Genomic DNA, 25059 nt, shown 5'->3' with positions numbered 1-25059 from the left:
GGGGAGGGACTTGGGACAAGGAATGAAAGGACAGGACACAGGGAATGGCTTCCCACTGCCAGAGGGCAGGGAGAGATGGGATACTGGGAGGGAATTCTTGGCTGTGAGGGTGGTGAGGGGCTGGGATAGGATTCCCAGAGAAGCTGTGGCTGCCCCTGGATCCCTGGAAGTGTCCAAGGCCAGGTTGGAGCAACCTGGGCTAGTGGGAGGTGTCCCTGCCCATGGCAGGGGTGGAACTGGATGGGCTTTAAGGCCCTTTCTAACCCAAATAATTCCATGACTCCACAATGTGCTTTCCCAGAGTGCAGTGGCACAGGCACGTCCTCCACGGCACCAGATGGTCCAACTGAACCTCTCATGGCCCAACTCAACCTCTCATGGTCCAACTCAACCTCTCATGGCCCAACTGAACCCCTCGTGACCATATAACCCCCTCCAGCTCTGCCCATCCCGTTGACCCCCACGAGCTCTGGGTTGGGCAGTGACTCTTTCCCAGGTGTTTCTCTCCTCCCTTCCCAGCTCCTCGCTGCTTCCTCGGTTAACAAAGGCCTTTCCACGATACTTTAACAAAGTTTTATGTGTTTTAATTTTCTTTTATTACTTTGCAGCCGCTTTCCAACTGCTTCGCCCGGCGAGGCGACGAGACAGAGCTCCCAGTAAAGGCCCATCCATCACTGCCTCGTTTGCCTCCCTTTCATCTCCAACCACTCTCCAATCAACAGTTGGACAACTGGTGCTCCTGAGCTTGCAATTAGACCCAGGCTTTCTGCCCCTGATGAAAGGAGATTAATTAAATCAGCTCTTTTCCAGGACTAGAACAAATGCGGGAACGTTTTTTGGCAATTTTCTCCTTCTTTTCAACCTGTTAATTTAAGGCACCTGGCGTGGAGAGAGTGTTTTGGCCTGATAGAAAACAATAAACTGAGATTTATACACTGGAGCCTTATGGAAAGGCTTCTTTTTCCTTCCCACAACCCAAATTACGGAATAAAACAACATGAGATCGGGGGTGAAGTTTATCACCTTTAGCACCAAGAGTGAGGGAGACTTCTGTGGTGAACTTTGCATTTTTTAGCTACACCTGGGAGAGAGAGAGAGAGGCTAAAACAGGATAATTCCATGGGATAAACTGACTCCATGAGATCAGATTGACAGGACGAGAGGAAACGGCCTCAAGTGGCAGCAGGAGAGGTTCAGGTTGGATTTTGGGGAAGATTCCTTCCTGGAAGTGCTGGGCAGTGCTGGAGTCCCCATTCCTGGGGGGGGTTAACAGCCCTATGGATGTGGCACTTGGGGACACGGGTCAGTGGTGGCCATGGCTTGGACTCAAGGATCTCAGGGGGCTTTTCCAACCCAAATGATTCCACAGTTTTTATGCTTTTTGGAGCAGGTGGGACAATGAAGGCGTTTGTTGGTGTCAGTCGTATTATCAGAGGCAAAGGGACTCTGAATCCCAGCAATTCCAGGTGTGTCCAATCCTTCCCCCTTTGTCCACGCTGCAGGAACAGCTTGGATAAGATTTAGGTCTTTTTTTCACTGGCAAAGCTCCGTGAAGATAAAACCCCCCAGCCCAGGGGAGCTCAGCGTGTGTCGGTTCCAAGGCAACGCCTCATGTTATCACCATCAGCAAATTTTCCCTGGATCACATTCCAGCTCCCTGCTCTGGTCTGAGAGGTCCAACAGTGCTGAACCTCAGGCAGAGCAGAAAGACACCTGTATTTTCAGTTTTCCTGTAAATTGATGCATTTGTAGCTGTGTTTGGGGCACAGAAAGCTCTGATAAAACACCTCCTGTCTCTCTGTCCTATCCCTGGGATGGTCTGAGGGGTTGAGGTTCCTCTTGGGGATCTTGGATTAGCTGGAAGCACAAGAGTTCCCAAATCTGAGCCAATTAAAACACACACCAAGGGACTGTGTTCATAAATGAGCCATTTCTAAAGAGGATGGAAAGGAAAGGGGTTTAGCAGGAGGAACAGGGAGGGTGTACCTGGGCTTTTCCAAGTGTGCAGCTGGCATGGACATGGATCCAAAATCCTCTGGCACCACCAAAATAAGAACAGAGGTAGCAGATGGACAAATGCAACTTCTCACAGCATTCCAGAATGGGTTGGGTTGGAAGCAGCCGTAAAGCCCATCCAGTGCCACCCCCTGCCATGGGCAGGGACACCTCCCACTAGCCCAGGTTGCTCCAACCTGGTCCTGGACACTGGGTTGGAGTGGATCCAGGGATCCAGGGATCCAAGGGCAGCCACAGCTTCTCTGGCAATTCCAGCCCAGCTCCTCTCCACCTTCACAGGGAAGGATTTCCTCCCAATATCCCATCTCTCCCTGCCCTCTGGCAGTGGGAACCATTCCCTGTGTCCTGTCCCTCCATCCCTTGTCCCCAGTCCCTCTCCAGCTCTTGGAGCCCCTCTAGGCCCTGGAAGGGGCTCTCAGGTCTCCCTGGAGCCTTCTCTTCTCTCATCATCAACCAGGACCCAAGTCTTTAAGACATCTAATCCTTAAGACATCGAATCAAATTTCCCTTTTCTTTGATTTCAAAGCCTCCAGTCTGAGTTTCCACCCTGCCCTTCCCACAGCCCTCCCCCGCCCTCGTTACGAGTGAACCAGGCAATTATTGTCAGGCTGATAATAATTAATGCACTGATTAAAACTAAGAAATGCTGCCTTTGGAGCAGAGGAGAATCCCAAACCCTTTCCTGCAGGAGGCTGTTTCCTTGGAGGTTTCCTTCCAGGAGGTTTCCTTCCAGAAACATTTACTTGCAAGGAGAAGATCATTCCTTTCTAGTGGGAGAATAAAGAATCGTTTTCTCCGCGGCCTAATGGGCCAAGTCATATGTTTTTAATAAACATAGGGAAGGGCATTTTTCCTCCAGTCAGGAATTAGTATTCAGGAGCTTTACAATGCTGATAAATCTCTGTGCCTTTCCTGGTTTTTATCCAGCTGAGGCTGTTCTCAGTCTGTGTCTCTGAAGCCCGGGATGTTTCACTGACTCTGGGATCGCTCGGGGTGCTCAGCACCAGAAAGTTGATGTTGATGTCCATGGGGATCCCCTGCTCTGCCCAATTTCACTCTTTCCCTGTCCTGGCAGGTTCTTCATTTGACATTTTTGGGATGTGAGGGAACTTGCTGGGATCTGTCACACTCATGTTGGCATCGTTGGGGTGATGTTTGGGCTTGATGGGCACGGGCACAGGTGAAGCTGTGGCTGCCCCTGGAGACCTGGAAGTGTCCAAGACCAGCCTGGATGTTGCTTGGAACAACCTGGTCTAGTGGAAGGTGTCCCTGCCCATGGCAGGAGGCGGAACTGGATCATCTTGAAGGTCCCTTCCAACCCAAACCATTCCATCCTGGTTTAGATGGGATATCGGGAAGAAATTCTTCCCTGTGAGGGTGATGAGGAGCTGGGATGGAATTGCCCAGAGAAGCTGTGGCTGCCCCTGGAGACCTGGAAGTGTCCAAGGCCAGCTTGGATGTTGCTTGGAGCAACCTGGGCTAGTGGAAGGTGTCCCTGCCCATGGAGGGGGGTGGGACTGGATGGGCTTTAGGGTCTCTCCCAACTCAAACCATTGTGGGATTACATGATTCCCAGTTTGGGGGATCTAAACTTATGGAGAGCCAGCAGAACCCACTGTCCAACCCCAAGATATTTGGGAATCTCCCTCCCTTGCTCCCACTTGGGCCAGGTCCTCGTTAGCTCAGTGTGCAGTTCATGAGCACCCCCTCCAGCCCAGGGGGGTTTGTAGCTGTTTCCAAACTTCCCTCCAGGAAAAGACCCCTTTTTTATTTTTTCTCTGCCCAACCCTGGCTGTTCCATTGTCCTCCCTTGGCTTTTAAAAGCTCAGAACCGAAAAAAAGGTAAATAGAGGGTGGAGGGAGGGCGGGAGGAGGGAGAGCTGCTGCCAAACCCCACTTGTAGTGGGTCCTTTGTATGGCTGTGGTGTGACAGCTGCTTCTGGCACTTAAAGCAAGGTATTTTGGGGTTAAAAGCAGCATTTTTCCTCATTATTTGAAGTCTTTCCAGGCAAGGCTGTCTCGTGGTCGCTGGATCCACCGAGCTGCTCATCAGAGCACCGGCACCGAGGGAGCCACGTGCAGCTCTGAGCTGCTCTCATCCCATCCCTTCTCATTTCCAGGGCTCCTCTGGGATCCACAGAGCAAATGAGGAGGGCAGAGACGGCAGAGATGGAGAGACTGTGACAGGGAGGGAGCCTGCTGCTGGATTTAAAGGATGGGATCACAGCAGGCCTGAGGATATCACTTCCCTAACACGGGGAATGGCATTGCTGGGGTTTTTGGAGGGGTCCTGCTCCCACCTGTGTGCAGATCCCTGTGCTGTCACTCCTGGCACACGGCTGAAGCCCCCAGAACCTTTGTTTGAGATCCATACCCACATCCAGCCCCCAAAGCAACCAGTGCCAGGGCTGTGATGGAGGACCTGGGAATGCCTCAGCAGGAATGTTCACCAGGCACCGGCTTCTTCTCCTTTTGTTTTTATTCCTGTGCAAGGTAAAGGCATAAATGTCTAAATATTTGGGGTCTGACTCACTCTGTGTGTGTTTTCCCATGAACTGTGTTTCCTGGGAGGAAGGAGCCAGGCTTAAGACAAAGAGGAAAGGATGGAAAGGTTTTAAACTTGGGAATTATCCCATAATGACCCTCTGGTTTATGGGATTTGCTCCTCACTTGTTCCTGTTTTTCTGTTGGATGGATTGAGCAACCTGGTCTAGTGGAAGTTGGTCTAGGGGGTTAGAACTGGATGGTCTTGAAGGTCCCTTCCAACCCAAACCATTCTGGGATTCCTAAATCATGGATATAAAGGTTTCAAACCCTTAATATTAGCAAGGAAAAGGATGAATCATAGAATCACACAATGGTTGGGTTGGAAGGACCTTAAAGATCACCCTGTTCCACCCCCTGCCACGGGCAGGGACACTTTCCACTAACCCAGGTTGCTCCAGCCTGGCCTTGGACACTTCCAGGGATCCAGGAAGACTCACAGGGAATTCTCTGGGAGGGTAAAGAGGAAAAGAGCAGAGTTCTTTGCCCAACCCCAGGTGAAAGGCACTCCCTGCTCCACACAAACACCTCTAGCCCACCAACGGCCAAGGTGGAAAAAGAGGGAAGGAAAAATCCACGTGGCAAAAATGCCCCCTGGATCAGTCCCAAGGTCCAGAACACAGGAGCTGGAGCTGGCTCAGCTCTAAATTGTGCCCTAAAGAACTCTTGATTGCCCCAAGGAGTGAGTCCTTCCTTGCTGCTGGTTGTTGTCCACGTTCCTTTTCTCACAGAGCTCGTCCCAGCATTTCCATGATCCTCGAGGGTCCTTCCAACTCGGGATATTTTCTACTTCTGTGATGAAACTGCGGGTTTTAAAAGGGTTCCTGGATTTCTTTGGTGCTTCCCTCAAAAAAATCCCCATTCCCTCACCCCTGTGCTGCTACTTGACACTAAATTATTTGTTCAATAAAGCACCGAGCAACAAACAGGAACCCCTGCTGGTAGATTTAGAGAAGAAATGATAGGAGCAGAGCAGATAATCTCTCCCCAGGTACATTAGGCATTTAATTTAAATTGTCTGGGTGTATTTTCTCATGTTTACATCCTCAAGCAATTTGAGATTGGCCCAGGACTGACAGAAGGAAAATATTGTTTATGTCATACAAATCATTAAACTATAAGCAATTCCATTAAATGTTTCTCCACTCTGTAGGGCAAATGAGAAAACAGCTGGTTGTTCAGTTCTGCTGAAATCTTTGCCCACAAAAACACTGACATTAATACAGGCAAAAGCTGCTCTTTGCCATAGGATTGATAAGGATAATTTGCCATAGGATTGATAAGGACAGTTAAGATCCTTTCCTGTGACAGTCAAGGGATATTATGTTTGAGAACAAAGTGTGTTGTTTACCTGTTTTATCTCATAACCAACAGATCTGTTACCTGGATGGGACATTTGGGGCAAGTCCAGGGAGGAACAATCTAAAAAGAAGATTTCTTGGGGGTTTTAAAAGCCATTCTTCTCTCACATCTCTAAGCAGAAACAATAAACAAAAAATCACCCAGGAAAACACTGGAATCAGTCACTTAATTATTGGATCTCACACACAGGAATCAGGAGCTTGCCCTGAGCTGTCTCCTGGGGCCATTCCTGGGAGCTGAGGAGATGCTGCTTTTTGAAGGCTCCTTCATGACCCCCAGGGCAGGGCTCTGCTGAAAGAGTTGTCAGACACCAGAGTACCCCTGAGTGCTGCTGCCCAGCGGGTCCTGCCCATGGGTTCCATGGCACAGCACACCCTGCCAGCACATCCCTGGCCTCCCAGGAGTGCCCTGCCCGTGGATTCCAGGTTCAACCATCTCCCAGCACATCCCTGGCCTTCCAGGAGTGCCCTGTCCATGCCTTCCAGGTGCCAACCATCTCCCAGCATATCCCTGGCCTTCCAGGAGTGTCCTGCCTGTGGATTCCAGGTTCAACCACCTCCCAGCACATCCCTGGCCTTCCAGGAGTGTCCTGCCTGTGGATTCCAGGTTCAACCACCTCCCAGCATATCCCTGGCCTTCCAGGAGTGCTCTGCCCATGGGTTCCAGGTGCCAACCACCTCCCAGCACATCCCTGGCCTTCCAGGAGTGTCCTGCCTGTGGATTCCAGGTTCAACCATCTCCCAGCACATCCCTGGCCTTCCAGGAGTGTCCTGCCCATGTGTTCCAGGTTCAAACACCTCCCAGCACATCCCTGGCCTTCCAGGAGTGCCCTGCCTATGGATTCCAGGTTCAACCACCTCCCAGCACATCCCTGGCCTCCCAGGAGTGCCCTGTCCATGAGTTCCAGGTTTAACCACCTCCCAGCACATCCCTGGCCTTCCAGGAGTGTCCTGTCCATGGCTTCCAGGTTCAACCATCTCCCAGCACATCCCTGGCCTTCCAGGAGTGCCCTGCCTATGGATTCCAGGTTCAACCATCTCCCAGCACATCCCTGGCCTTCCAGGAGTGCCCTGCCCGTAGATTCCAGGTGCCAACCACCTCCCAGCACATCCCTGGCCTTCCAGGAGTGTCCTGTCCATGGATTCCAGGTTCAACCACCTCCCAGCACATCCCTGGCCTTCCAGGAGTGTCCTGTCCATGGATTCCAGGTTCAACCACCTCCCCAGCACATCCCTGGCCTCCCAGGAGTGTCCTGTCCATGGCTTCCAGGTTTAACCATCTCCCAGCACATCCCTGGCCTCCCAGGAGTGCTGCCAACCCCCCACCCACAGAGTCACCCTCTGCTTTCTGTCACCAGGCTGGCAGTGGAGGGGCTCCAACAGATCCATTGCCTCCTCTTTTCCCGGGTTTTTTCCTACATCCCGGGGCTCAGCCGGTGTTTTTTTCACTCCTTCTTTAGTCCTTCAGCCCCACCTAGTGCTAAAGCCAAAGAAAAAACCTTGTTCTTTAATTAAGCCAAATAAAAAGCCTTTTTTTTTCCCATCCCTGGAAGTGTCCAAGGCCGGGTTATAGCAACCTGAGCTAGTGGAAGGTGTCCCTGGCCACGGCAGGGGGTGGAACGGGATGATTTGAAGGTGCCTTCCAACCCAAACCACGCTGGGATTCTTTCACCAGCCCTAAAGTCCAAACCAAAGCACAATTCCTCTGCTTTGCAGGGAATTCTGCAACTCCTGGGCCTCTGCAGAGGGGTTTTGGTGAAAATGATGCCTCAGAAAAAGGGTTTTGCAGCCTGTGCTTGGAGAAACGTAGAGGCAAAACACCATCATCACCTGGTTTAGTAAACACTGCCTGGCAACCCTACACAAACATGTTCTCCATCCTGCCTTCTCCAAAATTTATGACATTTAAAATGTTCTTGAACCCTTAAACACAAATCACTTGGAAACAGTGCATTTTTCAGTGCTCTAGTGCTAATTATGGTGGAGGAAAACATTTTCTCTCCCCCCCCCCTCCCATTAGAAGTGTCTTTTGGTAGAAATGTTATTTGGAAATGGAAAATTTTAAAGGCAATAATTTTTCCAAGCCAGGGCTTCTGTTCTCCTTCCCATCACCTTGCCTTAAATGCAAACAAAGATCAAGAGGACGGATACGTTACGTTTAAATCGTATTAAACTGGGATCAAAACCTGAATTTATTTCCTAACATTTGCTAAAACATCACAGAGCAATGACAGGCACGAGAACAGAAAGGTTTGCTGTCGACCTTCCAGCAGCCCTGATTTTTATTTCCCTGCCACGAACACGAGATTAGATCATCCATTATCAACCTCTGAGGCTACACAAATTTGTCAAGTGTTCCGCAGCAAATCCCCGCTGCAGCAAAGCTGAGAATTCGGGAAGAAATCTTCTGTGGTTCCCATTCCCAACACGTGAATTTGGGCTGTTCATTTGGGAGGGTTGGGCATTTCCACTCTAAATAAACTGCATTTGGAGTCCTGCAGCCCTCTGGGCTCTGACTTACTCTGTTATCACATCAGACTTTTCAGACTCACACAGACTTGCAAGTACTCACTGTGGAAACAAATGGACTGGGCTCTGGGTAATTCCCAGCATAATTTAAGCACTAATTAAACAAAATGGATTTTTATCATGGTTCTTAAATATTTACCCAGTGCAAGGAACATCCCCCAAGATCACCACACGCTCACTGAGGAACAGGAGAGTGATGCAATGTTGTGCCTTAGTTAAGACAAAGGACAACACTGCCCAGAGAGCAAGTCCACGCAAACCAACTTGGATTTTATCAAAGTGATTAATTCTTTTTCTCACTGAATGGCTAAATCCTTCCACGCTGACCAAAGGCAGACGAATGTGAGCAGCAGGGACAGATCCTTGGTTCTGTGCTGCCCCCAGCTGTCCTTAATATAATCCTGAACTCAGAGACAAAGGTTCAGAGGTGATGGTCAAGGGCAGCACCACTGCAAAGTCAGATTAGAGCAAATATAACTTGCATAATGAGTATTCTCTCAGGATAAAACCCCTACCTGTACATTGGAGTCACAGCACAAGCTTTGGCTCTCCCCAGGCCCCGCTGCCAAGAGATGGAGCTTCCTCTCCACACCCTCAATTTAAAAGGTACCACCCTCCCTTCCACCAGAAACATTGATGAGATTGCTCCTCACTCCTGCAGGCAGGGTGAGATTCGTTTAATTGAATTGATTAGCTCTTTAGGCTACATTGGGTGATTCTGCCCAGCAGTTTCCCTGTGGTGACAGTTCTCCAGGAGTTTAGATGAGCAGTTGACCTTTGGAACTCTGAGCTTCCCTTTGAGAACTGCCCTGCAGGAAAACCAGGGGTGCTGTGCAAGCTAAAGCTTCATTTTTTGGTGCCTTCCAGGTGATATTTGCCACAAGTTTCAGGGTGTGACCACACCTTGTGCCCCATCTGTGTCACTCCAAAACAGGACTTGAGGTTCACCACTGAACACAGACAGATTTGAGGATTAACATGAGACCAGCTCATTCTGTGTGGCTGTTTTTGCCAAAACCTTCCCCCCAAGTAGATCCCAGAGAGGATTAGGTACCTACTCAGAGATTTTTTCTAAAAGCCAGGCCCATCTTGGCAGCTGAGCTGTGCCAGGGCTGGCAGCACCTCTCCTGGATCCTCTCTGCCCAGCTGGGACAGGAGCAGTGCCCTCAGAGGGCTGTGGCTTTGTTTCAGCACAAAATTGCTCAAAACATCTGCAGTGTTGCTTGAAGGAGCTTGTTTGACAGAGCCCCAAACCAGACTGGGAGCATTCCAGTCACCAACTGCATCTGTGCTGGGAGAAAGAAAGGCTGGAATCCTGCTTAGGAAAACCAGGCAGCAGCTAAGGAATACTCCAGGGTTGTGCACAACTGTAGGCTGACACTGTTGTGTAAACACGTTAATATTTAATAACATGTTAATATTTTAATAATGTTCAATGCAAAATCACCTTCTCTGGTCTCTGATATAGTGAGCCAATGTGGTAAATCTGACAGGGAAGTTTTCCAAGAGCCTTTTCAGCCAGGAGAACCAGCATTTCTACAGCGATAGAAACAAACTCTGGGCCTGGAAGCTGCCAAGGACTCCTTGGAGATGCCATGGACTCCTTGGCATCCTTGCAGATGCCAAGCATCTGCAGCTTCACCTCCTCTGGAGGCAGAGGAGTTCCCAGGTGCCAGCCCAGGACTCCTCTGAGGGAGCTCCAGGAGGTGTTTGGTCCATGTTACAGAATGTGCTGAGCTGGGAGGGACCCACAAGGACCATCAGTCCAACCCTCAACCCTGCACAGGCCCAGCCCCAGAGTCACCCCCCGTGCCCCAGAGGATCATCCCAACCCTCCTGGAGCTCTGGCAGCCTTGGGGCTGTGCCCACTGCCCTGGGGAGCCTGGGCAGTGCCCAACCAGCCTCTGGGGGAAGAACCTTTTGCTGAGATCCAACCTGAACCTGCCCTGGCACAGCTCCAGCCATTCCCTGGCTGCTGTCCCTGGTCCCCCCAGAGCAGAGCTCAGTCCCTGCCCCTCCTCTGCCCCTGCCCAGGCAGTTGAACTGCACTGAGGTCTCCCCTCAGCCTCCTCCTCTCCAGTTGAACACACCAAGTGCCCTCAGTGTCCTCACACGGCTCCAAATCAAGGCCCTTCCCCATCTCCCAGGGCTGGGGCCGCACTGGAAGCCCCCCAACACCTCCATGTTTGCCCTGGGCAGAGGTGGAGTCCCGGGAGCTCCGTGCAGAGTCTCCTGGAGCAGCTCCCCCGAGCCCGGGCTGTGCTGGGCAGGGCTGTGCCCGTGGAACGCTGGAGGCTCCCCTGGAGGCGGCGGAACGTTGGCCGTGGAACCCCCCCAAGAGGTCACAAAGCCAGGCCGTGGTTTCCAGCGCTGGGAAGGTGCAGTGGGCACCACTCCAGCAGTGGCAGTGCCGCAGCAGTGGCGCTGGAGGTTCTGGTGGCACCTGCAGTGGCAGCGGCGACGATGCAGGGCCGACGGGCCCCCTTCGGCCGCGTCCTCCTGGTGGGGCTGAAAGCCCTGGCAGCCTTTGCAGCCCTGGCAGTGCTGGTGGCCCTGTATGCCCACATCACCACGAGGGGCCAGGTGGATAAGTCAGGGCCACTGGGAGCAGGTAGGTGGGCAGGGAAGGACCTGTGCCCAGCACGGCCCCCACAGGTCCCACAGGTCCTGTCAGGTCCCGCAGGTTTCTATCCCAATCTTCTGCTGATATGAAATTTGATATGAAATTTGACAATCATTTTTTTGGGCAGTCATGGAGCAGAGTAGAGAGGGAATGGGTGGGGCTCAGGGATGGCCCCAGGGCACTGGGATATAGGGAACACGCTGTCCCAGATTCCCTGACCCCGAACTGCTTCCAAGGGTCACTGCAACACCAGTGGGGTGGGGGCTGAGTTCAGGGCTGCTGTGAGCTGCAGAAACTCTTTCTCCTGACAGCTCCTGCACTGTTCAGTTTGGATCATGATGGCTCAGGCACCTTCCAGCACGGTGCTCCAGAGAGGGAGGGACAGACAGTGCCAAGGAGCCATTCCATGTCCAAACAACAGTCAGATCCAGGGAACTACGAGGAAATAGTTCAGTTGAGCATCTCTGTTCTGTTCCCAAACGTGTCTGGAGGCAATGGAGATGCAGGTTCTGGATCTGGCTCTCCTGGAGGACACATGGATACATCCTCCCTTTGGGAACTGCCAGCTCAGAGCCCAACTGTGAGCGAGGCACCTCCTGCAGGTGAGAGACCCCAGCCCTGCCTGTCCTGCTCCAGGGTCCCCTCCCTGTTCTGGGGTTCAGGCAGCACAGGGGGTGCCCAGGGTGTGACAACAGCTCCCCGTGGGGCTCTGCTGTCAGCTGTGGACAAAGGGGAAGCTTTCCCAGCTTCTCAGCTGGACCCTGCACTGGAGCTCCCCCAACACCACAGGGGTCACTGGTCAGTCCTGACCCACACATGGGGCTCCAGAGGGGGAGGGACAGACACTGCCATGGAGCCATTCCATGTCTGAACAACAGGACAGACACTGCCATGGAGCCATTCCATGTCCAAACAACAGGACAGACACTGCCATGGAGCCATTCCATGTCTGAACAACAGGACAGACACTGCCATGGAGCCATTCCATGTCTGAACAACAGGACAGGCAGTGCCATGGAGCCATTCCATGTCTGAACAACAGGACAGGCACTGCCATGGAGCCATTCCATGTCCAAACAACAGTCACTGCCGTCAGATCCGGGAAACTACATGGAAATATTCCCGTTGAGCATCTCTGTTATGTTCACAGACGTGTCTGGAGGCAATGGAGATGAAGGTTCTGGATCTGGCTCTCCTGGAGGTCACATGGATACATCCTCCCTTTGGGAACTGCCAGCTCAGAGCCCAACTGTGAGCGAGGCACCTCCTGCAGGTGAGAGACCCCAGCCCTGCCTGTCCTGCTCCAGGATCCCCTCCCTGTTCTGGGGTTCAGGCAGCACAGGGGGTGCCCCAGGGTGTGACAACAGCTCCCTGTGGGGCTCTGCTGTCAGCTGTGGACGCAGGGAGGGCTTTCCCAGCATCTCAGTCCTGACTGACAGCACAGCCCAGGTGCTGCTTCCACAGTTTGCTGTGGCAGAAATTTTTTATTCTTTCTATTAAGGTCCAAAGAACGGGACTGAACCTGGAGACATTTACTGGCAGTTGGAGGAAACGCTGACTGAGGTCCTGGGTGCCCTGAAGGAGATGCCTGATGGTGGGTACAGGAGGATTGGGAAACTGGGCTTGGGATCCCACTGAGGAACAGGGACTTGGAACTGAACCGATGCACTTTCTCTCTGAAGTTGTGGAGCTCGAGACTGTGGAGGTACCTCAGGAAGGCCATCAGGAGGTGCCATTCCCTGGGGAAAAGCCGGGGGCTGCTCAGCCAACAGGAGGGTCAGGTAATTGCTGTCCCTTGGCCACCCGAGGGGGGAGGGTGTGACCGTGCCAGGGACACGCTCTGGGACCCTCTGGGCATGTGGGAGATGCTCCCTGCCCCCCACACCCTGTTCCCAGGGATTTCACAGCTTTGCCCTCTTGGGACCCCGCTCAGCAGATGATGGGAAATGTGACTCTGGATCCTGGAACATCCCTCCCGCAGCACCTGCATCCCAGAGCGTGCCAGGAGGCCCTGGAGGCCCTGGCACAACAGAAGGAATCCCTCCTGGGATCTGAGGGAGTGCAGGGGGACCCTGCACGATCCTCCTGCAGCCTCCTGAGCCATGCTGAGGCTTCACCTTTCCCTGACCCTTGGCAGTGCCAGTAGCCCCCATGCCAGGCTAGGGGAATGTTTCCCAAACTATCCAAGCAGGGAGCAGCCCTGCCAGGGGCCACAGCCTGGAGAGACAAGGCCAGAAAATTGGGGGCAGGCAAGGACTGCTTGTGCTGCAGAAAGGGAAACCACGTGTTCTGTGTCTGGCCCCCTGAGTCCTGTGCAAGGGGACAATGTGTCCCCCAGGGTCAGAGATCTCCATCCAGGCAGCGCCAGCCAAGCCTGGAAAGGGGAGGTAGGAGAGCACAGGAGACATTGTGGGCAAATGTGAAGGATGCCCAGGAACAGGGAGCGAGGGCAGACACTGGGAGGACTGGATTGTGGCCACTGCAGAGTGTGAGCAAGGCTGAGAGGAGAGAGAGAGGCTCAGAGAGCACAGACTTGCAAGGCCTTCGGGAGTTCCCTTGGCTTCCTGTGATGGGAACAGTTCCAGGCGTGGAGAAAAACATACAGCAGGATTTTATTCTATGGACCATAAAATAACTGTAAGGGCCATATAATAACTGTAAGGTCCATATAATAAAATCCTGTCAACTGCTGTATGTTTTTCTCCATGCCTGGAACTGTTCCCATCACAGCTTCCACCACAGCCAGGAAACATTGCCACCCAGGATATTCCCTCCTTCAGAGGTGGCAATAAAATGGGAAAGGACCTTTCCTGGCAGTGTCAGCCCTCCCATGGGATTGCCAGGGGTGAGCAGGACACACTGACGGGCACAGTTGTTCCTCCAGGTGTGGACAAGAGGAGGCTGGGCAGGACCAACCCAAAGGCTGTGGCGGGCAGGGCACACAGAGGAGCAGTGGATGCTGAGACCAGCAGGAAGGTCCTTCTCAGCAACTGCCTGGTGGCCGTGGCCGGGCTGCTCACGGTGCTCTTCCTCTGCTTGGTGGTCCCTGCCTGGGCAAAGGACATCCAGGGGTGAGTGAGGGGTGGGGGCAAAGGATGTGCTGTGGGAGGAAGGGGTTGCCAAACAAGTCTTGGGTGGCTGTGCCAGCCGTGGGGTGTCTCGAGCTGTGCAGCTCTGGGTGCCCAGTTGGTCACTGCCCAAACTCAGCGCAGATTTGGGCTGGGAGCTGATGCCCCGTTTGATGCCTGGAGCTCTCCGTGCCCACAGCTCAACTGTGCAGCTGGGTGCCCACATCCCACAGGGTGCCCACATCCCACAGGGTGTCCACATCCCAGGAGTGCCCACATCCCAGGAGTGCCCACATCCCACAGGGTGCCCACATCCCAAGGGTACCCACATCCCACGGGGTGCCCACATCCCACAGGGTGTCCACATCCCAGGGGTACCCACATCCCAAGGGTGTCCACATCCCACGGGGTGCCCACATCCCAAGGGTGCCCACATCCCAGAGGTACCCACATCCCACGGGGTGCCCACATCCCACAGGGTGCCCATATCCCAGGGGTGCCCACATCCCAGGGGTGCCCACATCCCAGAGGTACCCACATCCTACAGGGTGCCCACATCCCAGGGGTGCCCACATCCCAGGGGTGCCCACATCCCACAGGGTGCCCATATCCCAGGGGTGCCCACATCCCAGAGGTACCCACATCCCACAGGGTGCCCACATCCCAGGGGTGCCCACATCCCAGGGGTGCCCACATCCCACAGGGTGTCCACATCCCAGGAGTGCCCACATCCCAGGGGTTCCCACATCCCAGGGGTGCCCACATCCCAGGAGTGCCCACATCCCAGGGGTGCCCACATCCCAGGAGTGCCCACATCCCACGGCATGCCCAGAGCTGCTCTGCCCCCTCACACCCTCCCCACAGCCCGGCCATGGCAGGGCTCCAGCAGCTCCCTCTCTCCACAGGCACCTGGCAACTTGGAGAGCCCGTTTCCGGCCCCTGGGCAGCCGGGAGGAGGTGGAGATTTAGCAGTAGAGTAATAGTAAAGAGAATAATAATAATAAAATAATAATAATAGCGATAAGAAGAAGAATAAAAAGAATAAGAATAAAATGAGGAGAAGCAGCATAATTGTCTGGGTGGAAGTTGTGGATGGGAAGGAATTCTTACCCCCTGTTCCATTCTCCACACTCTGCCTGGACCCACGTCCAGCTCAGGGGCCCCCAGCACAGGCAAGACCCGGCTCTGTTAGACCAGGCCCAGAAGAGGCTCCAAAATGATCCAACTGTCCTGTGCAGAAACCCCAAGAGAGCTGGGGGTGCCCAGCCTGGAGGAGAGAAGGCTCCAGGAGACCTTGTTATGACCTTTCAGCATATAAAGGGTTTCTGGGAAAGGTGCAGAGAGTTTTTTCCCAGGCTCTGCCGTGCCAGGCCCAGGGGGAGGTTTTCCCACTGCCAGAGGGCAGGATCAGGTGGGACACAAGGCAGAAATGTTTTATGGGGAGGGTGGGGAGGCCCTGGAAAAGGTTGCCCAGAGAAGCTGTGGCTGCTCCTGGATCTCTGGAAGTGTCCAAGGGCAGGTTGGACAGGGCTTGGAGCAACCTGGGACAGTGGAAGGTGTCCGTGTCCATGGCAGGGGGAGGCACTGGATGAGCTTTGAGGTCCCTTCCAACCCAAACCATTCCATGATTCCAAGATGGTGGGTAGGCAGTGGCAGAAGTTGGTTTTCAAAGCTTTGAGCATTTCTGTTGATTTTTACCAGCAGAAATTGTGTGTATTCATATATTCTCCTTCCTGACACGTTACCTACCTAAATATACATAACTGGGTTAAAAATGTGAAGCCTAACAAAACCAGGGCTGAATAACAGAACTGGGTGAACATCTGAACTGCAAATAAATGCTACTCCAAAAAAAAAAAACCCAGTAGAATTCCCATAAGACACACTGCAACTTGAAATACTGCAGAAAAGCAGGTGCCTCTTTCTTGTGTGTAAAAATACACCCTGGGCTGACACAGATTCTTCCAGTGAACAGAACTCAGGGCTGTGCTGGAGGTTTGTAAGGCAGGGAGAAGAGACAATAAAATACAGTGGAACAGATCCATGGCTTGACTTTGGAGGCATTTAATGAATCAATCAGTGCTTAAACTGATTTAACTTTGGAGACATTTAATGAATCAATCAGTGCTTAAAGATCAGTGTGCAAAGGGGCTGAAGGAGCAGAAGTTGGTACTGCAGGTGTGCAAGGGATGGGCTGTGCAATAGAGCAATGGGTGGTGTTTGTTAATTTGGGGGTTTTCCTCTAATAAAAGCCTCCCCAGGGTGGTGGTTGGGAAGCAGAACTGCCTGCCCAGGGCAATCCCAGAGCTCATCTCTGGTCTGCTGGGAGAGGGATCCTTGAAATCCCCTCATCCTGGGAAAGTTCTTCCAGATTTTCCCTCCAAACAGCTGGAGAGGGTTGGAATTGTGTCTTTACAAACTGAGGGCTCCCGGGGGGTGTTGGGACTGTGTGTGGGGACAGTGAGCACAACTCCTGTGCTGCACCTGCTTTCCACCTCTGCAGGGATCCAAAGGGATTTCAAAAGCTGAAGGATCACAACTCTTCTCTAACAGAGCACTTCAGCAATGCTGGGGGTTCTGCAGAGCAGTGACATGGGGGCACTGGAGCACATTAAACGAGCCAGGATAATGTCCATGCTCCTGATGTCCACAGGAACGGGATTATATCCAAACACAGTCCAGCTGCTGCTTCAAACTGACTCGGATTTTGTCACAAAAATGTTCAACACTGAGCTCTCATCCCCTTTTTAGAGGTTTATTAACACAATCAATGATCATATCTATTAGCACAAGCTGATATCTCATAAGAATAAAGAAATTCCTGGGCAGAATTTTTAGGGTCTGTCTCTGACTGACCTCACAGCCACCGGGATCAAAGGAAGGTCATCCTGCAGCCTCACATTTCCAGGTGTTTATGTCAAAGATCAAGAATCCCCTGGAACACTTTCCAACAGGAAATTTTCAACATGGAAAGCCTCGAGGTTGCATGGATTGATCCGATATCAGTCACCTGCCTCCTCAAAGTCTGCCCTGGTCCAATGACCCCTCACAGGCTGCTGGGCAGACTCTGCTGGAGGCTCAGAAGAAGCTTTGAGCTCTCCAAATGGCAGAACATGAATTCTAAAGAGGAGGATCAGCCCCTGACCTGGGGTTGGGCTCAACAATGAGCCTTTGGACTCTCCAAATGAGGCTCAATTGGTCAATTAGAGTCAATTCAGCTTTTTGCCAAGTCTCAAACCAAACCCAACCCACTCTGTTCTTCCTTGCATGGTCTCACCCCTGCCAGCAGCAGCACTGGGGCTGGGCTTTGGGTTCCTTTGGCAATCCCACATCATGGGAGGCTCCCTGCTCCAGGACAGAGTCCTGGCTGTGCCCTCCAGCCCCCCAGATGGCTTCAGGGCAGGACACCTTGACCCCAAAATCCATCAGAGCCAAGGGATCCCTGGAGATCCCCCCTCTGACTCTGCATTCCCAGCAGGGAACAGCCCCTGGAATGGCAGCACTTCCAGTCACGTCCCAGTTCTGCCACCTCAGGTGCTGCCCAGCCCGGCCCTGTCACTCCATCCACGGCCACAGCCCCCTGGCCACCACCTCTGTCTTCTTCAGCACGGGGGACCTCGGAGCTGGGGGCCCCTCGGGGTGCAGGGGGGGCACAAACAGGGCGGGTTCGAACCTGTATCCCGCCAAAATGCTCTTCTGGGGCTCCTTCATCACCGACCAGAAGGCCTCAGGCCGTGGTCTGAGCCCCTGGGCTGGCTCAGGGCCCGGTGCCAGCACGACAGAGACCCTGGAGGTGGAACCCTCAGGCTCCCAGGCCTGGGCACTCCATGGCAGGGACACCCTTCCAAGAGCAACTTTCCTCTCTTCTTCTCTTCTGGGAAGAAGTTTCTTTTCTCCTTCTCTTCCCAGGGAATATTTCACTCCTCTTCTGAAACGAGCTTTCTTTTCTCTTTTTCTTCCAGGAGAAACTTTCTTTTCTTCTTTTCTTCCAGAATAAACTTTCTTTTCTCCTTTTCTTTCAGGAGAAACTCTCTTTTCTCCTTCTTTTCTGGGACGAACTTTCTTTTCTCCTTCTTTTCCAAGAGAATCTTTTGATGCTCCTTCTCTTCCAAGATGAACTTTCTTTTCTCTTTTTCCTCCAGGAGAAACTTTCTTTTCTCCATCTTTTCCAGGAAGATCTTCCTTTTCTCCTTCTTTTTTGGGAAGATCTTCCTTTTCTCCTTCTCTTCCAGGAAGATCTTTCTTTTCTCCATCTTTTCCAGGAAGATCTTCCTTTTCTCCTTCTCTTCCAGGAAGATCTTCCTTTTCTCCTTCTCTTCCAAGGGAATCTTTTGATGCTCCTTCTCTTCCAAGGGAATCTTTTGATGCTCCTTCTCTTCCAAGATTAACTTTTTTTTCTCCTTCTCTTCCAAGAATATCTTTTGATGCTCCTTCTCTTCCAAGATGAACTTTCTTTTCTCCTTCTTTTCCAAGATGAACTTTCTTTTCTCCTTCTTTTCCAAGATGAACTTCCCTTTTTCCTTCTCTTCCAAGGGAATCTTTTGATACTTCTCTTCCAAGATGAACTTCCCTTTTTCCTTCTCTTCCAAGGGAACTTTTTGATGCTCCTTCTCTTCCAAGATGAACTTTCTTTTCTCCTTCTTTTCCAAGGGAATCTTTTGATGCTTCTCTTCCAAGATGAACTTTCTTTTCTCCTTGTTTTCCAAGGGAACTTTTTGATGCTCCTTCTCTTCCAAGATGAACTTTCTTTCCTCCTTCTTTTCCAAGGGAATCTTTTGATGCTCCTTCTCTTCCAAGATGAACTTTCTTTTCTCCTTCTTTTCCAAGGGAATCTTTTGATACTTCTCTTCCAAGATGAACTTTCTTTTCTCCTTCTCTTCCAAGAGGATCTTTTGTTTCTCCATCTCCTCCTGCCCTGCCCCTCTGAGTGGTTGTTTCCTCTCCGTGGCTCTGCTTTGACCCTTGACCCTTGGGGGTGGGTTTGCCCTTGGCTTGGTCAGTCCCAGACTGCTTTTTTCCAGCAGCAGCAGCCCCTGGGATCGCTGGCAGCTTCCTGGAAGGACACAACAGGCTGGGAGGGGTCTGGGGCCACATCCTGCCCACAGGAACCCCACTGAGCTGGGCCCCTGGGCTGGCACAGGCTGTCCCCATGGGGTTGCACAGGAGCCAGGCTGTGCCATGGGGGGGTCCAGCAGGTCCCTCAGGGGGTTGGTGCTGGGGAAGGGGCTCTGGCTGCAGCCCTGAGCCTCCAGTCTCACCTGATCCCAGAGCTGTCCTTCATCTCCTCACCCCCCTCGTGCCAGGGCTGCTTGTCTGCCTTAGTGGTGGAGCCAGCGGGCATGGCCAGGCCAGGGAATCTCCCTGGAACCAGGAAGGAGAGACCTTTGTCAGAAGAGCACAGCTGGGATGTCTCCAGAGGCCTGGCACCCTCCCCAGTGCCAGCACTCCCTAGGCCCCTCTGGTTTGGGGCAGGGGAGCTGGGTGATGCCCCTGAGGTGACAGAGCCTCTCTCAAAAGCAGAGGGAACTTTCCAGAGCCTTCGGATCCCTGCCCTCCTGCTGCACCCAGGGATGTGCCTCTCGGGCACCTCCCTCCACAGAGCTCCTGCAGAGCCAACCTGAGGAGAAGAGGCTGTGCTGAGCTGGCACCATCTTTGGCACAAGTCAGACCCTTGTGACACTCATCCCTGGGGATTGTCCCATCAGCTCCCAGAAGCCAGCTGCCCTGGCTACGGAAACGAGGTGGGAGCTGCTTTACCTTCCGTGCGTCGCCCGACAGGTGGCAAACTCTCTGTTTGCTTCCCTTTGTCCCCACCAGGGACGTCTCTGCAGGCCCTGAGATGGTCCCTGAGCAGCGACAGGGGCAGACCCACCGGTTCAAACCTGGAGGCAAAGAGGAGGCACAAGAATGAGCCACAGCACCACCAGCCCCTGTCACAGGAGAGTTTGGCACCGGCTGCTCTCCCAGGTCAGCTGTGCCCCATCCCTATGGACTGTCCTGGGAAAGGGGAGCACTCGGGAAAGGATTCCTGGCCATGATGGGAAAGCAAGTGTCACCTAAAATCCTTGCTGTGTCCCCTCAGGTCTGCTCACAGGAGTGATGACCGGCCAGACACAGGTGAGAGGGGCAGCTCTGTGTCCCCACGGCAGCACTGCCCTGCTCGTGAGGACAAACTGCCCCCAAACTGCAGCTGAGCCACAGGATCACAGAGTCAACCAGGTTGGAAAAGACCTCTGGGATCATCGAGTCCAACCTGTGACCCAACCCCACCTTGTCCCCCCCACCATGGCACTGATGCCACATCCAGGCTCTGCTCAAACCCCTCCAGGGACGGGGACTCCCCCCCTCCCTGGGCAGCCCATTCCAAGGGCTGATCCCTCTCTCTGGGAAGAACTTCTTCCCCATGGCCAACCTAAACCTGCCCTGGGGCAGCTCCAGGCTGTGCCCTCTTGTCCCACTGCTGGCTGTCTCAGGCAGAGCCCGAGGCTGCCAGAACTCCACACTCACTCGGGAAAGATGAGGAGGCGGCTCGTGAGCGCCAGGGAAGCCACGGGCACGTCCCGGGACACCACCAGGTCCAGCTGCTGGAGAACCTGCAGCAGAGAAAGGTGGAGATGCCAGGACATCCTCAGCATGGCCAGGGCACTGTAGTGGTTTGGTTTAGGCCTTTTCCTGGCAACCAGGCTGAAACTAAGGAAGTACCCATATCCCAACACTCCGTTCTATTCTTTACGTAAGCAGAAATGTAAATAGAAGGGGGAAGGAAGTTGGAAAGCAGATCTTTTCCAGCAGAGTTGGAGAAAGCCAGGCAACCTCTCTGCACATGGATTTCTCATGTGGGAGTGCAGGCCTGTGAGTTTTTGAGAGCCTGTTGCTTCTTCCCAGTTTGAGAGGAGAGATCTGGTGGTGCGGGCTTTGCTTTCTTAAGGAAAATATTAAGATTTTGTTCTGCTAGTTCTTTATTGGCCACGTATCTGTTCTTCTGTTTCTTTTTTTTTTTTGGGGGGGGGAGGGTGTTGGGGTTCCTTTTTTTATATGTACATAGTTTTTGTAACTGTAAATAAGAGTAAATATATATATAATGTGTATATATACTGCTTTGCTTCTGTTATAAATATATATATAAATAAATATAATAAATATAATAAATATATAAATATAAATATATAAAAATATATAAATAAAAATAAATAAATATATATAAATATATAAATATTCATAAATGTATAAATAAATATATAAAAATACAAATATATAAATATAAATATATATATATATATATATATATATATATATACTGCTTTGCTTCTGTTATTTTGGTCTTTTAGGGGTTTTTTTCCTTCCCCTGTGTTCCTGCCCTTTTCTTGTGGTCTTGGGCTCTTGGTGAGGAGCCAAGTCCCAACTCCCACGGGCACTCAGGACTGGAGGAGCTCGGGGCAGCAGGAGCTCTCTGTGGTCGAAGAGCTGGCCAGGTCAAAGGGGCCCCTCCAGCAGCAGTGCTGAGGCTCTGCCCAAGCAGGGGGGGAAACAAAAGGCTCACCTTCATTGTAGCCCTGTCCTGGATCTTCTTCCCAGTCATCTCCTCCAGGAAGTCAGGGTAGAACCTCATGTGTGCCCTCCTGCCCTCGATGAGGAGCACGCCCACGTCCCTGAGGACGAAGGCGGCACCCGCGCCCTTGGCCAGGCAGTGGTACAGGAGGGAGGTGGTGCCCAGGATGCAGCTCTCTGCTTTCCTCCGGGACACAGAGGCCTCCACGGCCACCTGGGCGTATTTCAGAGGCTCCAGTGGCTTATCCCCTGGAAAAGCACCGGAGAGAGGGGAGGAACTCCCGCGGGATCCGGCCACAGGCGCTTCCCGAGGGCTGTTTATTGCAGCCATCACCCAGAGAGGCCCTGGGGTCAGACCTGGGGTCAGACCTGCTCCCTTTGCTTCTAGAACAGGAGTGTGATCCCCCCTGAGCCCAGGGAGTCACTCCTTGTCTTACCAGTCAGGTCAATGTTGTTGTCCATGAGATTGGAGACTCCCCCGAGGTTCCTGGCCAGGTAGAACATCGGCCTCTGGAGAGTCACAGTCCTGTCCCCCACGGGGATCTCTGTGTGGACCACATCGAAGGAGCCAAGGGTGGGAACTCGGATCCCCTGCAGCAGGAGGGAAAGGCCAAAGGTGAGGAGTGGTCAGAGGGAAGAGCTGGGAATGGTTCCGTGCAGGGACGGCACCTTGGACAGCTCCCACTGCTCAGGGAGTGGGAGCCTGGACAGCGGGGAGGAGGTGTCGAGGGTTCTCTTTTCACTTCCCTGCCTAACAAGCAGTGCTGGGGTGGGGGCAGAGGCAGCTCCAGGGTCTCCAAGGATCAGGATCAGCCCTGTGGTACAACACCCCCTCCCAGAGGTGACACCACCTCCGCACAGACCCCATCTGTCCCTCCATGGGGGATTCTGATGGGGGTTTCCTGCTTTCTGAGGAGGGCAAAGGAACTGCAGACCACGCTCCAGGTCCACGGGGACTCCCCACTTCCCTGGGCAGATGAGGAGGGTGCTCAGGAGGTGGGGGTTGCCCAGGAGGGTGCTCAGGAGATGAGTTTTGTCCAGGAGGGTACTCAGGAGATGAGTTTTGTCTTGGAGGGTGCTCAGGAGGTGGGGATTGTCCAGGAGGGTACTCAGGAGGTAGGTGTTGTCCAGGAGGGTGCTCAGGAGGTAGGTGTTGTCCAGGAGGGTGCTCAGGAGGTGGGGATTGTCCAGGAGGGTGCTCAGGAGATGAGTTTTGTCCAGGAGGGTGCTCAGGAGGTGGGGGTTGTCTGGGAGGGTGCTCAGGAGGTGAGGATTGTCCAGGAGGGTACTCAGGAGGTAGGTGTTGTCCAGGAGGGTGCTCAGGAGGTAGGTGTTGTCCAGGAGGGTGCTCAGGAGGTGGGGATTGTCCAGGAGGGTGCTCAGGAGGTGGGGGTTGTCCAGGAGGGTGCTCAGGAGGTGGGGATTGTCCAGGAGGGTGCTCAGGAGGTGGGGATTGTCCAGGAGGGTGCTCAGGAGGCAGGTGTTGTCTCACCTTGTGCTGCAGGAGCTGCCGTTGGACGTATCTGGACACTGCATTCCAGACAGCCCTTCGCTCTGGAAAGCAAGGGAAAGCCAAGTTGTGCTCTGCTCCTGCTGCTTCTCAGCCCTCCAGCACCCCTGGCTGTGGGGCTTTGGGATGGACTGAAGTGCTGGTAATGTCTAAAACATTGGCAAAGTCATGGAAAGCCTTTTTGTCAATCTGCAAGGAAGCCACTGCCCGTCTGGGACCCCCAAAGCAAACCCCCCCCTCCCCAGTGTGCCTCCTGACTGGAACTGGGACTGTGATGAGAACTTGAGGTAAGACTGTTGTCCAGTTATCTCAGGCCTGAGGAGAAGGAAACAAGGCTCATGGGGTGGTGGAGGAGAAGAGTTTGGGTGTGATGGTGAAATCTCTCCACCCCAAACCCAAGGAGTAACCACTCCACTCCCAGAAGGTCACACACACACGGGACATTCACATGAGAGGCAGCTGAGAAGGGTCACAAACCATCAAAGACCCCCCCTGACTCATTCCTGAGCCTTCCCACCACCAGAGGACTGCAGGAGATCCAAGTGATGGAGCAAATCCAGATCCTGTCACAGGAGACTGCAAAGCTTCCCCCCACCCCCAAGGGAGGTGCCTGGGCATCTCCTGATGATCTTAATCCACTGGACTCTCTTTTGTGGGACCCTCACCACCAAGAAGACCAGAAGACCAAGAGGACCACGGGATACCATGGAGTGGTGATATATTTTCTACTTAATTTCTCTCTGTCCAATTCTTTCTTCCCCCCCCTCCTTTTTCTTTTTTCTTTCTATTTTGCTTTCTCTGCCTCAAGTTTACTGTTAAATAAAATCCATATTGTTGACTTTGGCATCTGGTCTCACTTGCACCTTATTTCAGCATTTCTAATGATTTTAACAGCCAGGTGTGTGTGTCCTGCTGTCCCCAGGTGTCCCCAGGGCTGGGAAGGTGGGTCCTGGTGATGCTCCTGCAGTGCCTGTACCTGTGGGGGTGATGTTGGGCATCATGAAGACAGACTCCATCCCATCCCAGAAGTCCATCTTGGCCTGGCTCACGTTGCCAGTTTGATCCTGAGTGGCCACAGCCATGTTTTCAGTGCCAAAGGTGGTCACCCTGTGGATTGTGTCCTCCAGAGTGCAGATGCCACCGCCCCACAGCCCCTTTTTGTCCCCACGTGTCACAGACTCAGTGTGACATCACAGTGCCACCAACCTCCCTGGTCAGACTCTTAAAAATAATGCTCTGGGCCCTCTGGGCTTTGAACTTTAAAATCATCAACCTTGGAATTTTTGAAGTGTGGGTTTGTAGGCCAAAAGTGGGGGGTTTGGACCTCAGATTAACTCGTTGGTCACCCAGATGTGGCCTTTGGGGGTTTAAAAGTGATGCTGTTCTCTCTACTTTGGAGGCTTTTATTATATAAATAAGGGGTTGTGCTTGGGAAACTCTGAAAAAATAATCAACAAATAATCCTTTGGACCTTGGAATTGTGCTTTGGGCTGAAAATTGGGTGGCTGTGCAAGGGATGGGGTGTGCAGGAGAGCACAGCCAAGCTAAAACCCACCAGAATTCCCATAAGACACCCCCCAGTTTTGGATACTCAGTAAAAACAGGTGCAGGTGCCTCTTTCTTGCCTGTAAAAACACACCCTGTGTTGACACAGATTCTTCCAGTGAACAGAACTGGGTGTTGTGCTGGAGCTTGGTAAGTCAGGGGGAATAGAGACAATAAAATACAGTGGAAAAGATAAATGGCTTGACTTTGGAGACATTTAATGAATCAATCAGTGCTCAAAGCCCAGGGTGCAAAGGGGCTGAAGGCTGAGAAGTTGATAAATGCTGGGGACTCCTCAGGAACAACTTTAACACA

The 25059-nt window shown here is 52.8% G+C and overlaps 2 protein-coding genes across 4 annotated transcripts; one reads left to right on the top strand and one right to left on the bottom strand.

Moving 5' to 3' along the window:
- The first annotated feature begins 10776 nt into the window (after positions 1–10776).
- Positions 10777–15194, top strand: LOC113998716. 3 transcript variants are annotated; one of them, XM_027741708.2, is made up of 7 exons: positions 10777–11061; positions 11385–11675; positions 12224–12346; positions 12575–12667; positions 12756–12854; positions 13958–14144; positions 15047–15194. In XM_027741708.2, the coding sequence occupies exons 1-7, from the start codon at positions 10914–10916 to the stop codon at positions 15108–15110; spliced, it is 1005 nt and encodes a 334-aa protein (XP_027597509.1). In that variant the 5' UTR covers positions 10777–10913; the 3' UTR covers positions 15111–15194. The 3 variants fall into 3 exon arrangements, with proteins under 3 accessions (XP_027597509.1, XP_027597511.1, XP_027597512.1); XM_027741710.2 differs by having other exon boundaries at positions 10781–11061; positions 11565–11675; XM_027741711.2 differs by lacking the exon at positions 11385–11675 and having other exon boundaries at positions 10799–11061.
- Positions 15195–17696: 2502 nt separating this feature from the next.
- On the bottom strand, positions 17697–24313 carry LOC113998717 (coiled-coil domain-containing protein 81-like). Its single transcript, XM_027741712.2, has 10 exons — positions 24176–24313; positions 23182–23243; positions 22127–22280; positions 21682–21938; positions 20649–20734; positions 19899–20023; positions 19400–19502; positions 19210–19236; positions 18690–19109; positions 17697–17928 (listed from the first exon to the last, which is right to left on the bottom strand). Exons 1-10 carry the CDS (start codon positions 24279–24281, stop codon positions 17697–17699), a joined length of 1572 nt encoding a protein of 523 aa, XP_027597513.1. The 5' UTR covers positions 24282–24313.
- Positions 24314–25059: the final 746 nt, after the last annotated feature.

The sequence above is a fragment of the Pipra filicauda genome, unplaced genomic scaffold (assembly GCF_003945595.2).
Source record: "Pipra filicauda isolate LSUMZ 115617 unplaced genomic scaffold, ASM394559v2 scaffold766_size101623_pilon, whole genome shotgun sequence".
Lineage (NCBI taxonomy): Eukaryota > Metazoa > Chordata > Aves > Passeriformes > Pipridae > Pipra > Pipra filicauda.
Note: the sequence above shows the minus strand (reverse complement) of the source record. Positions and strands in the feature narration are given on the sequence as shown.

Bases quoted from the DNA above. Each gene is read 5' to 3' on its own strand.
- LOC113998716 (XM_027741708.2), top strand. From the start codon at position 10,914: ATGCAGGGCCGACGGGCCCCCTTCGGCCGCGTCCTCCTGGTGGGGCTG. The intron at 11,676-12,223 runs GTGAGAGACCCC...TTATGTTCACAG, and splicing joins GAGCGAGGCACCTCCTGCAG to ACGTGTCTGGAGGCAATGGA. The intron at 14,145-15,046 runs GTGAGTGAGGGG...CTCTCTCCACAG, and splicing joins TGGGCAAAGGACATCCAGGG to GCACCTGGCAACTTGGAGAG.
- LOC113998717 (XM_027741712.2), bottom strand. From the start codon at position 24,281: ATGGCTGTGGCCACTCAGGATCAAACTGGCAACGTGAGCCAGGCCAAG. The intron at 20,024-20,648 runs GTGAGTGTGGAG...CTTTGCCTCCAG, and splicing joins CGCCTCCTCATCTTTCCCGA to GTTTGAACCGGTGGGTCTGC. The intron at 19,503-19,898 runs GTAAAGCAGCTC...TCCTGGTTCCAG, and splicing joins TGTCGGGCGACGCACGGAAG to GGAGATTCCCTGGCCTGGCC.